The sequence below is a fragment of the Myodes glareolus genome, chromosome 18 (assembly GCF_982192425.1).
Source record: "Myodes glareolus chromosome 18, mMyoGla1.1, whole genome shotgun sequence".
Taxonomy (NCBI): Eukaryota; Metazoa; Chordata; class Mammalia; order Rodentia; family Cricetidae; genus Myodes; species Myodes glareolus.
Genome location: NC_142043.1, coordinates 50,873,628 through 50,886,805, shown reverse-complemented (window position 1 = coordinate 50,886,805; position 13,178 = coordinate 50,873,628). Strand labels below are relative to the sequence as shown.

Genomic DNA, 13,178 nt, shown 5'->3' with positions numbered 1-13,178 from the left:
GAGGCTTATTGTTAACTAGTTCTTGTCACTTAAATTAACCCATAATTCTGTCTATGTTTAGCCATGTTCCTTGGCATCTTTTCCTCAGTGAGGCATTCTCATCTTGCTTCTTTTGGGTCTGACTTGTGATTGACTCTCTGTCTTTCTCTTCCCAGAATTCTCTTACTCTGGTTGCCCCACCTATATTTGCTGCCTAACTACTGGCCAAAAAGCATTTTATTAAGCTAATACAAGTTACAAATCTTTGCAGTGTACAAGAATATTATTCCATACCACTGGGATAATTTCAAACCTTAATAGGAGAGGAGATGCCTAGTCTTTTTACAACATGATATGTCATGTTTTGTTGATATCCATGGGAAACCTTCCCTTTCCTGAAGAGAAATGCTTGTTTGGAATAGGGGGTAGAAACAGAAAGAAGGTGGATTGGAGGCTGGATGAACAGGAGGGAGGGAAATTGCAATTGATACATAAAATAAATAAATAAACAAACAAACGAACAATTTTTCAAGAAGAAGAAAAGGAAAAAAGTTTATTGTAAGAAAAAATACTCCAAAAATATAATTGAGTTTGTTTGTGCTGACCATCAACTGTTGGCTATGTGGTCTGCCTTTAAGTTTGGTTTGTACATCCATTAATACTTTGATGATACAAACTAAGCTTTTCTTTTTAAGTAATTATCACAAAATTTTCAGGTCAATGAATGGAACTAGAAAAAAATGTATGCATATATGAAAGAAATAAAAACAGAGTCACCAAAATAACAGAGTAGACAAAGCCCTGACTCAACATAGCTTACCACCAGATGAAACACCAGGATTGGGTTACATCTAATTGAGTTGTTAGCCAAAGTAGCCCCGTGTAAACCCCATGCCAAACAATTCAGGGTATTGGCCAAATCTTTGCAAACTGATGGTAAGGCCCTATTTCTGAAGACACCACCTACATAACACACTGAACGCAGAAAAGGAGAACAAGTGCCTTCTAACAGCCTTTACACAATACTGACTAGTGATCATGGTTCTTAAAGGTACCCTACATACTATTAGAGGAGAAAGGTAAACACCAGCTGAGCTACAAAACCTTCCATCTACAATACCATCCTGCCTGAAAATATGCTTGTGCAATATTGGCACAAAAGTTGTGGAAGTAACCAACTACTATCTGATTGGTTCAGTCCATGAGATGAAACCTGTGCCAACATTGCCTCCCTAGCCAAAAATCTGAGAATAAATAGACCATGGACTTTAGCTAAAACTAAATACTACTATTCTGCTAAAAAATGTAGCTGTTAAATTATTGCTAAGGACATTCTGCTACATTAGTGAGTTACTCAGCCATCATCATAGAATCTTCCTCTTCCAGTAGATGGGAATGAATTCTGAGATACACAGCCAGAAAATATAAAGAGAATGAGATACCTCTAGAATGCTCAGCTCTAAATGGAATGTCTCCACCAAAATTTCCCCTAAAGGCTCAGGGAATTCTGGAGAAGAGGGGGTAGAAAGATTGTAAGAGTCAGTGGGAGTGGAAGAGACCTGGAAAGCAAGGCCTTCTAATCACAACTGAGACATATATAAACTCACAGAGACTGTGGCAGTATGTACACAGAGCCTGCGCAGTTCGAAACCCATGAAGTTCCAGTGCTGAGAGGGGAAATGAATACATGGGCCCATCCCTGACCCAGAAACTATCTCCATTTAATAACTCTTTTTATTCTCAAACCAATAACCAATGATACAGACTCTCACATTTAACACATTTAAAGAAAATATTCTTCTTTTTCATGTGACTCAGGGGTAGGCTGGCAAGCTATAGAATTCTATTAAGAAAAGGTTGATAAGATGGGTGTAGAGTTTGAAATGAACTTCTGTAGTTGCTAGCAGCTTGACCCAGATTCATCTTTTATTTACAGACTTGACAAAAATCTTTTCTATCTTGTTAGAAATCAGTTGCTTTTTTTCTTCATCCAAAGAATCAAATCAGTCTAACAGGTAAATTCATATGCTCTAGAATGTTTTAAAGCCTGTTGCTGACATTGAAAAAGCCTTTCTAAGGTTTTCAATTTACCTTTAATATTTGGGCATATTTAAAGCAATCAGCATTATAATTTCTATAAAGTGGTGTATAATGATCAAATCAGCACAATTGGCACACCTATTTCCTTGAACATTCCTATTTATGCAAATATAGACTGTTTTAATAGTGCTAAACCTATATTTAGAAGAATTATTTACCCAAATTTGAGAATGACCTTTCATTTATTTTTAAATAAATTTATTTTTATATACTAGTGTCAGTTTTTCATCCCAGTCCCGTCTATAACCCCCCCTATTGTAACCCTCCCCCAATCCACTCCTCTTCTATTTATGTCTAGGAAGGGGCATTTCTCCCAAGGATATCAAAAAAGTATGACATATCAAGTTGCCATAAGAATAGTCACCTCCCCAAGTATTAAGGCTGTGCATGGCGACCCAGTATGAGGAATAGGGTACCAAAATGATGAGCGCCTAAGTAAGTCACACACGGGCTCCCTGGTTGTCAGTTCAGACGCTGGGAGCCCCCATGAGGCCAGGTTAGTTGATTTTAGGGGTTTTCTTGTGCTGTTCATTGAGATTTTTAATGGTAAAAGCTATTTTTTTCTTTTTTAAATGATTATCACAAAATTTTGAGGGCAATGGATAGAGCTAGAAAACCAATCATCTACAGTGAAGTAACGTAGACACCAAAGAACAAATCTGGCATGTATTTAATTACACATAAATGCCAGTTGTTAAGTCTTCAATATGTTGAATACAATCCATCTCCAGAGGTCAGGTATAAAGAGCCAAGTGGGTGCAAAGATCTCTCTAAGAATGGAAAATAGAATGAACAGTATGGACGGATGGGTATGAAGGGCTTGGGAGACTGTAACAGGAGGATCAGATGGGTAGTAAGAGGAAAGGGAAGAGTAAGAAACAAGGGAAGAACATCTAAACCTAAGTGCCATTTGAGAGATCATACTGCATGTGTGGTGGTTTGAACAGGAATGCCCCTCAAAGGTTCATGTATTCCAATGCCTGGACATTAGGGAGTGATGTTACTTGAAAGGGATTAACTGGCATGGCATTGGAGTAGGTGTGGCTCTGTTGGAGGAAGTACATCACTTAGGGTGGGCTTTGGGGTATCAAAAGCTGAAAAAAGGCCCTGCAATGCTTCCTCCTGCTCCCTGTGGTTCAGATCTAGAACTCCCAGTTTCATCTCCAGCATCAAGTTTGCCTGTGCCGTTCTCCCCACCATGATGACTATGGACTAAACTTCCGAAACAGTAATCAAGCCCCTACCCAAACACTTTGCTTCTTTGTTTTTTTGTATTTAAAAACCTTGTAAATACATGTGTTAATTTTGTCTGTCAGTTTGTCTTAATTTTAAGTTGGTTTCAAGACCATAGACCCTGAACACTGACAAAAACAAAACCAAAAAAAACAAAAACAAAAAAAACCTAGGTGCCAAGATGTGTCCATCTACCGCAATCCTTTTCATTAATAGCTTCACAGAAAAGCTTGTCTAACCTACTTCTATGATGACTTCTATGAGAAACTCAAAAAACAATTTTCTTAATAATTGATTACAATTCAAAATAGCACCCTGTTCCCTGATGCCTGAAATTTATACATTGAGGAATTACTTGGGTTGGCACAAACTTGCAGAATGTATTATCTTGCACATAAAATCAGGATGTGGAAAGGGTGGCAGAAATCTAATTCAGACAAAATCTAGCTATTTAGAATTTTTATTATTGTAATTTTCCTTTGTTCCTAAGAATTCCATACATGTGTACTATGAAATACGATCACATCCCTCACCCATTTCCTTCCTTCAATTTCCTTCATGTCTTCCTAGCATTCCTGCCTTACTTAATGTTTTCTTTTAAAACTAGTTTTGGAAACCACTAAGTCAAATTAGTGATTCCCGTGTGTGCATAAGTGTGCAATCGCCTAACTGGAACATGGGAAACTTACCAATAGCCTTTGAAAAACAATGATTCTCCTAGACTCTTCCCAGTAGCTATTGTTTTACTTATAGGCAGGCAGGAAGTTATAAGGAGAAAGTTTTCTTATCTTTACTTTTCACTTACATTAACAAAATAACCCCACAATGCTCAGAACATCTTGCCCTTTGCTTCTTAGGGTCACCGTTTCGAAGGAAAAGGAGGAAATTTGAATGGTCACTCTCAAAGTGTCTATGGCATTGCTTTGATGAAAACTGACAAAGAAACATTAAAAAGGGAAATGATGCAAGAGGATCCCTTTGACAAGAACTGACTGTCACTTGGCGAGTACACCCGGATCCCATTTTCAGTGTCTATCCTGGTTGATTCCTGAGGAGCCTTTAGGCATTTACTTTCATGAAGCAAGAGCTCATTAATCTAGAGGACAGAACTCAGTGTCAACATCTGCACTTCAAATAAATTTCAGAAAGAAAACAGCATCAAAGCGCACATACTGTCACAAGGTACATCTGGGAATTATATTTGTAATGGGTATGTAATTATGATTTAATGAAGGTTCTAGAATTTAATTTCTAGTGTAGTTTATTATAATGAAATCCTTAGTTCACACCATCAATATAGAATAATTACAAATAAGGAAATCCACCAACAATATCTCGTAAATAACTATATAAATTACACTTGTAGATTATTCTGATCTAGTTAAATGAATTGCTAATTATTTCAAACATATATATCAACTTTTATGGTGCTATCATTCTTGAATTATCATTGTCAGTTCCTTTAACAATAAGAATTGGTTTTAATTGGAGCCATGATCGAGTAGGAGTAGTCATTTGACAACCTAGACATATTTGTTTTGACAATTACAAGGAAGTGGCAGGCAGATAAAAGACACATTACCAGGTCTCTCCATATTTTGTATATTTCATTTTGTTTTTCTTCATTCCTTCCTACTTGAGGGTACATTGCGTCAGTACCTACACAGGTACTGTAGTTTCCTGCCCTATAAAATGTTGTTTGTATTCTCTAATTTACAGTATCTGCATCCTTTACAGGAATTAAAAACATATGCACCTAGGTTCAGGAAACCTGGCCTTGTATTGCTATTCTTCAGTTTGCTATACTCTTAGTCTTTTTCAAATTGTCCAAGAATTGTAGTAGACAAAAATATCCTCCCTTTTGAAAATTCACTATGTGATGCATGCAGTGTTGGGGCCAGAGTTGTACTGTGCTGAAAGGCAGAGTAAAGGTACCACAGCATCTCAACTTAATTTTAAAGTTCAAGAAATGTTGAGTGATGGGGGTAAATAAGGTTAAGTGTGGGCATTAGTAGGAGGTCTTATATCATATTATATATAAAAACAAATTTTTTGAATTTTAAAATTTGAAATGAGATGTATGACTATATTTGAACAAAATTTTAAGTTATTAATCTATATTTCATAGCTTACTATTAAATAACCAGATATTTACAATTGGAAACTAACTAATGAGGCTTTCGGTTCTTAACTAGGTAACAATTTATGAACTATGTCTAGTATATTTCTAACAATTCTGTATTCAGAGAAAGAAATAAGAATGGAAAAGGTGAATAAAATTGTCAGACACGAACATTTAGAGGCTTCAGCTAGATTGATTTCAGACCGTTCTCTCTATAGATAAATATATACTAAAAAGAATGAAACTAAATTCATCTAAGACTATGCCTATATTATGATTTAATATAACAATTACAGATTCAAATGTAAGTTTATATAATGAATAATTAAAAATTGCTAATTGATATCTTGATGGTCCATTAGAAAATAAAAATAACAGACTAGAAAGCATCATAGAAGTTGTCAAAATTTTAAAATTCTATATTGAATAAAATAGTAACCAACACCACCATGAAAACCTTTCATAATATTTACAAGCACTACAAACTGACTAGCTTTCAATATTCTACCAATTGTGTTCTTCCTATGGTTTTAATTATTTAATTATTTAATTATTTAAAGCCTAAAATATGTGTCTGTATGTATGTCTGTGTGTATATGTGTGTGTATGTGAGTGCTTGTGTGTGCATGTGCATATTTTTCTTAACAAACAAGTGAACATTTATGGATGGGCTCCTGAGATGGTCACTAAATCATCTTCATCAGATTCTTAATTCCCAGTGTGGATTGTTCAGAGTCTCATTTGCTTAGGACAGAAAACTCTCCAACATCACAGCATGAAAATTCAGAGAACTGCTGCCCATAATTTCTCACTAGTCAATAACTGCTTTTTAAGTTTCTTGGAAAATATCAATGCTGCATGGAAGTAGGATGATATTTTCCTCCCTCCTGTGTAATTAAAATAATATTAAAAACTGTATCAAAGATCTGCTGTACAATATCTGGTCAAATTAAAGAATAAAAGGTAGCAGAAAAACATAAAAATGATGTTTTTGACCGCTTATAGTTAAACATTCTCCAACAAACAGGAGAGCCAAACAGGGTAATATTCAGTCCTTAAAGACATCCTAAAACCTACAAATCTGGCTAAACTAATATGGTTTAATTTTTCCACCATTATTTAGTCTCCCTCATGAAAGTAAATGCAACTCAATTCTAAAATATAAATGAAACATATAGGCAAGGATGGGATTCATTTATTTACTAGATTAGGAAATTCTAAATTTCAAGATCATAGAATTCATTTTTAGGTAAAAATATTAAATGCTGTGTCAGTAACTCTGAGTAGAAATGCTTGGAAAAGAACTGCTTTTTGGGATATTTTTAGATTTTTGGAAAATTTACATAGACATAACCTGTTGAGCACCTTTACTCCGAAATTCAGAAATCTCAAGTCTTCTGAAATCTAAAACTATCTGAGTGTCATTCCTACTTCTGAGCTTTCAGGTGATCAATGTTCTACCACCTTCAAACAACAGATTAAATAAAAATTGTATAATGTTAAAAGTAGCAAGGTATTGATAAGCATGCCCACTCAAGACTTTAAACATAGTTTTCTCTGTTATAATCTTTCCTTATTTGTTTGTTTTCCATTGTACCACCAATGCCTTATCTGTGAGAATAAATTTTCTCATGTTCCAACAGAGTATGGATAAACAGAGAGATGGGACAACAACAATCATATTAAAAAGCATCTCAATAAAATTTTTCTCTTAATATATAAACAAAATGTATGTGGTTTATGCAAAAACAAAGAGCTAATTGTGCTAAAAAGAAATATTACTATGAAGTTAAATATAATGATAAATATAACTTAAATGTTTTATAGTATACCCTCTCTGAAATATTCATTTTTCACAGTACAGATAACTTTATAATATAGGTACTGCTTAGAAATGCTTTTTAAAATATGAGAAGCTCAAGGAAAAGAACAAAATTGTAGAGAAGAACCAGTCTGCCCAAGGGCTATACACCTCTTACAACTGACAACTTTACTTTATTGTGCTAATAATTCTGTGAAGTGCTGACCTCAAAAACCTACCATTGTGGAGAAAACCTGTGAACTAATTGACAGCATCAAGAAAAAGAACAATATCTGTTGTGCTGCTCCAGCCAATTAAAAGTATTTAATTCATTTCAATCTGATAAAGATGATTTTTAAAATAGAGAACTTTTAAAGCGAAATATATGTCTTCTCTAAAGCTAATTACACTTTTATAGAATTTATTGTCTTGCAAATTGCATAATTACACTGTTCTAAAATTTTAAAACTCTGATATAGAAAGCAAATGTAGTCAATAAGTTAAAAAAAAAGTCACTCAGCTTTGCTCTAGTTGATGATCCAGCAGAAGAGAGCCAACAACAAAGTCTTTCCTCCTGCCTATTTGTAAGTAGCTCACCTGGTTAGCAATCTGCCGAGCGAGAACATCCATTCTTGATCCTGACTCTGATATCATTTTAGCTGCATAGATGACATCAGTGGTATGCTTTAGTGGTCCTTTTCCCCTGAAAATAAATAATGCATATTAGTTTGGGTGGTTCATATATAAATAGATATAACAGAATTAATGTACACATGTCAACAGATACATGTTTTACTTTATTTTTATTTTTACTTTTAAGATGTGTGTGTGTGAGTGTGTGTGTGTGTGTGTGTGTGTGTGTTGGGGGTTCTGCAGAGACCAAAAGAGGGCATTGATTGGTTCCCCTGGATCTGAAGTATGGAGTTATATACGCTATTGTTAGTCACTTCAAGATCTGGGGACTGAACTTAGGTCATCTACAAGAATGCAATGGACATTTACACTCACATAAATAAAAGATTTACAAACCAAAGTAGTAGCAAATATACCTATATGTTTTGCTATTGGTTAAGCCCAAAGCCTACTTAATTTTATTCTTTAAACTAAAATTAAAATCTCTGGTATTAAAATTCATATAATAATACAAAGAAGATGAATAGCATTGAGCTATTGGGGTTTGTTTTATTATAATAAGTCTAAGTTTAGAGATGCCTTGGTGGACCCAGATATCTAATGCAAAGATCATTTATACATTCAACATGGCTTTGTAAGAAGCCAGGCTACTCACAATTTTCCTCTCTTAATCCATCTTGTATATTTTTCAGCTATTTTCATTCTGGTTTTTAATCACATAATCTCTTCTCTGTAATTAATCCAAATATAGATCTGACCTGAGAAATGTGTAATGTAGGGCCTCATCATTGCATTATAAATTAAATTCTTTCTCTTTGTAGACCCCACCATGTGCTAATGCGCTTTAAAGAATAGACACCCTGAGTCTGACCTCAGTGATTCCACTTGTGCCACCAGCTCTTCAAGGGAGAACATTGTCAGCTTTGCTGCAGTGAATCCAACAATTTTATTTTCCCAGACAAAAATGAGTTTTGAGTGGGGGAACAATTCATCAGGAAGTCTGAAAAGGTGTGCTCTCTCTTTCTCTCAAATGATAATCCATCCTTTCTTGTTTTCAATAAAGGTGTATTATAAAATTAAAAGGTGTGCTCAAACGGCAATCCATCCTTTCTCGTTTTCAACAGAGCTATATTATAAGATCAATTGTTGCACAAAGGCCACGCTGTGTGCTCATCTTCATCAGGAAGAGAAGATGCCGGCTGCAGAGAAGTGGCCTGGCAGCCTCTGTAAGGCTTCCCATCTTTTGCTCTCCGCTGTCCACTCATGATTTCTATTACTTTCAAGTTATAAACTGGGCATGACAGAAAGAAGAACGTAAGATAGGGAAGGAGCCTGTGCTTCCAAGCTCAGAGCATCCTAGGAAGTGAGTGAGTCTTGAGGACACTGTTTATGCATTCACGCCCATATGGTTTTCTATTTCCTCTCATTTTTCTCTAAATCTACTTTTACGTTTTTACATAGATTTTCCCCTCCTGGGGTAAGACAAAACAAAACAAAAATGCAGTAGTATACCAGTTTTTGAGTACAACCCTGCATTCACATAATTTGAACTGTTTCCAAAGCAAAACAAAATAGCAAAAGATAAAACAACAACCAAATCCCCGCTCCCTACTGATTGCTGCCAATCTGTGTTTCCCTGCCTTCAGGGATAGGGGTAGCATTCAATGCAAAGTGGCTTTCTAAGGCTTACCTAAGTTTATTTCTCCATCATGCCCTAGCCATAAAATATAGTATGAATTGCAAAATAAAATGTGTTACAACTTTAAGACAACTTTGGCTCATGATAGCGCTGTATAAAAGTAAGATCGCTGCCGTGATCTCAGAGAGTGATTAGATAAGAATGATGATTTCCACAGGATTCCATTTGTTTCTTTGGTAAGTGCTGAGCTTGATTCAAAGAACCTCCTATACCAGAGGTGGAGGAAAACAGATATTTGTCTACGCGTATTACTGTAACGTAAATGAGGTACCACCAAATTTCTATCATTTCACTAGCCACAGGAGGTGTGTACACCTAAGATAAGATTTAAAAGAGAGATGCCTCTCTCTTTCCTGTTATCTGAAAAAAATAAACAAAGGAAAGACAACCTGAGCAGAGGTAGCTGTGACATCCACCTATCACTCACCATTCACTTCCCAAGTCTATGCTGCAGTTCCTGCCTCCAGGCTCCTACTTCCCTTGTGTCCCTGCCTTGGGGTCCCACAATGATGGACTGTGATTGGGAAATGAAAGCCAAATACCTCTCTTCTCTCCATGTTTTTTCGGATTATGGTCTTTATCACAGGAATAAGAAGCAAATTAATACAGAAGCAGGGTTCTACACAATGATTAAAGAGCACAGTGGCTTCACGCTCTGATAAGTAATCTAAGACTTTTGTGCCTGTGAGCTGAACACCACAATGTGTGTCCCCTATGTACACACACCAAAGGCCTTTTCATTTTTCCTCCTTCATAGCGACTCTCAAAACTGTTATAAGAAAAATTTCTCTAAAATGAAACAAGGAAAACTTGAACATACCAGTACATGTGACACAGCGAGAAGCTGGTCTCAGAAATGGTTATCCCCTCCCCCCTCAATGCCTTTACTGCTGACATGGGTTTCTTTGCAACTTAAGAGAAAAATCAACATTAATTGCTTCAATATTTGAACTGCTCTTATCAAATTTGCTCTATGCATCAGGGATGACTGGAAGTTATGTACATGGTTATGCTCGCAGAAGGAATTGCATTTCATTATCTCTATGCCTCTCCAGAGAAAGTTAAACTTAAATAAAGCTGTCTTAGCTCCCAAAAGACAATGCATCAATTTTCAAGGTCGTAAGCAATGGACAAAGGTTGTTTCTAAGCAGAACAACCAAGTCTCTTACACTTTAAACAATACGCGAAGAGTTATAGCTACAGAAAGGATCTAATGGACCCTTACCTGCAAATAAGGTATGCCCCTGTAAGAAAACCCTAGGCTAACAAAGAAGCAATTTCTTCTAGCTCCAAATACAAGCCTTGTTATGAGACCATGATCTTAAAAGTCACAATAAGTTTTGGTATACCTTCATGTAATAGTAACACATGATGACAGACCACGATTACTCCTTTCCCCTAACTCTTAATTAGATGTACTGCCTGGGAAGCGTCTGTCTAAGTGCCAAAGAATATACACATTTTGCAAATGATTCCTTATCATGTCACGCTTCCAAACCAAGCTGCAATCACTGAAACTATGACAAATTTTGAATGTTCTCAGCCTGCAACGTTCAATGTAATGAAGGCTTTTTAAATCGGGGGATGAACTGAGAGGTTATCTGGGGCATTCCTATTCATAAAGGACCCTCATGATTTCTTATCAACAAACTGTGCCTTAAATCACAGAGTTAGATCCTACAAAGAAAGACATTCAGGGTAAGAGTGGGGAGAAAGTGAAATATCTGCAAGTATTTTAAAGAAGCCAGAGACCAGGAATTTTTTTTAATACAAAGTGATCAAAATAATTATCTATAACCCAATATGAAAGGCATTGAGGAAGAGGGCTTCCCAATGACTATATGATGGTATTTGCTTGTTTCTCTCCCAGAGTGAATACTTTTAAAGGACGTCTTGTTGTATACAATTTATCTGTCAAAAATTTAAAAATAAGTGCTTGTTGTACACATGAAGACCTCAGTATAAGTCAGCAGAACCCACATAAAGCTAGTCTTGTATAAATCCAATCATTCCAATGGAGAAATAAGAAGCTGGCATAGAAGAATTACCAGAAATCAGGGCTCACTAGCATCTGGCCAATGTCAGTGAACAAGAGAGGATCCTGTCTCAGCCACACTGGGAGGTGAAAGCTGACACCAGCATTACCACCATACATGTGCTGTGACATTTGATTACCTGCACACACACACTCATAACGACACACACACACACATATATACATGCATATACATAAACACTCATTCATGGATAAATATAAATATCCATTTATACATAAAATTAAGTTTGAAATCATGACAGATCTAATGAGAAAAACTCAATGAAATGCAGATAGCACAGATTTTATCTTATTTAGGAGAGTGAAACAAAGTTCCTTGAAAAGTCGATTTGTTAGTTCAACAAACATATCCTGTCCATTTCTACCATTATTATGTTCTTAGCCCATCACATTCTTAGCCCCTTCTTTCTTTCTCTTTGTTTTCAATTAACAAAATAGATACTATGAGCCCATGAGTTTCACCAGTCAGAGTTCAGGCTTAGTAAAACTAGTATTGAATCATCTAATCTTCTGTTTTCAGAGATAAAGACTATCATTGAAATGATTTGGTATTTTGTGCTACCAATTAAGCAGAAAATTACACTGTTTACATTTTGCAGTTTCTATATCTTTGATATAGATTTGCATGTATGAGACCCAGGCCTTACTGTTCAACCCTCTTTTCTTTTTGTATTAATTCTGTCTTTACACATATGAAGATGAAAAGCATGATAATATGTATTTCCCATGGTAATGAACGTATTTATTGTTTTCTGCATTCAAGTCAAAACTCCATATACATTACTTTATAATTATTATCCCTTCTCTGTGATAACAAAGTGAAAAGTTTCCCCCACTGGCAGACACATTTGAATATTTGGAGGCATTGCCTTTGCGGGTTGATGTAGGTCCTTGTTGTATGACTTTAGGTCACTAGGGGTAAGTGATGAAGAGTCAAAGTATCATGTTCCAGTCTGGCTCTCTACTGTCTGGTCCTCCAGGATGTAAGACATTCCCACAAGATCCCATCACCACCATTAAATCCCCAATTCCCATGCACCCACACATGGATAGGTTGTAATCCATGAAACCGCTAGCCAGGTTCTGTCCAGAATCTAGTGACAACAGCAAGGAAAGCAATGAGTAATTTATTTTCTGTGCCTGTGATAAGAAAGCCTGACCAAAATCAAAGTAGGGGTGGAAAGGTTTTCCCAGCTTATAATTGCAGGCCTATTGTTGAAGAAAGTTGGGGCAAGAACAAAAGCAAGAACTTTTTAGCAGAAACCATGAAGGAAAACTGTTGGCGGGCTCAGTCACAGACTCATGGTAACTAGGTTTCTTACAAAGCCTAGGACCACTTGCCTAAGGAAAGGTGCCTCCTATTGTTGGCTGGATATCCCTACATTAACTAACAGTCAAAAATATATCTCATAGGCATTCCCACAGATCAATCTGATAAGAAAATTCCTCAGTGACTAGGTCACTCTAGCCTGTGTCAAGTTGACAATTAATGCTAACAAGGACAATCCTCAATGGTTTTAAACTGAGGGAGAGAAATGTTAAATCTGTCTTATTT

The 13,178-nt window shown here is 36.0% G+C and overlaps 1 protein-coding gene across 3 annotated transcripts in view; it reads right to left on the bottom strand.

Moving 5' to 3' along the window:
• Ctnna3 (catenin alpha 3) overlaps window positions 1-13,178 on the bottom strand; it is a 1,405,098-nt gene that overhangs the window by 51,505 nt on the left and 1,340,415 nt on the right. For all 3 annotated transcript variants that reach the window (XM_048451587.3, XM_087898188.1, XM_087898189.1), the window contains one exon: window positions 7,833-7,938. In XM_048451587.3, coding sequence (XP_048307544.3) covers window positions 7,833-7,938 — 106 coding nt within the window. The remainder of the gene's footprint in view (window positions 1-7,832; window positions 7,939-13,178) is intronic.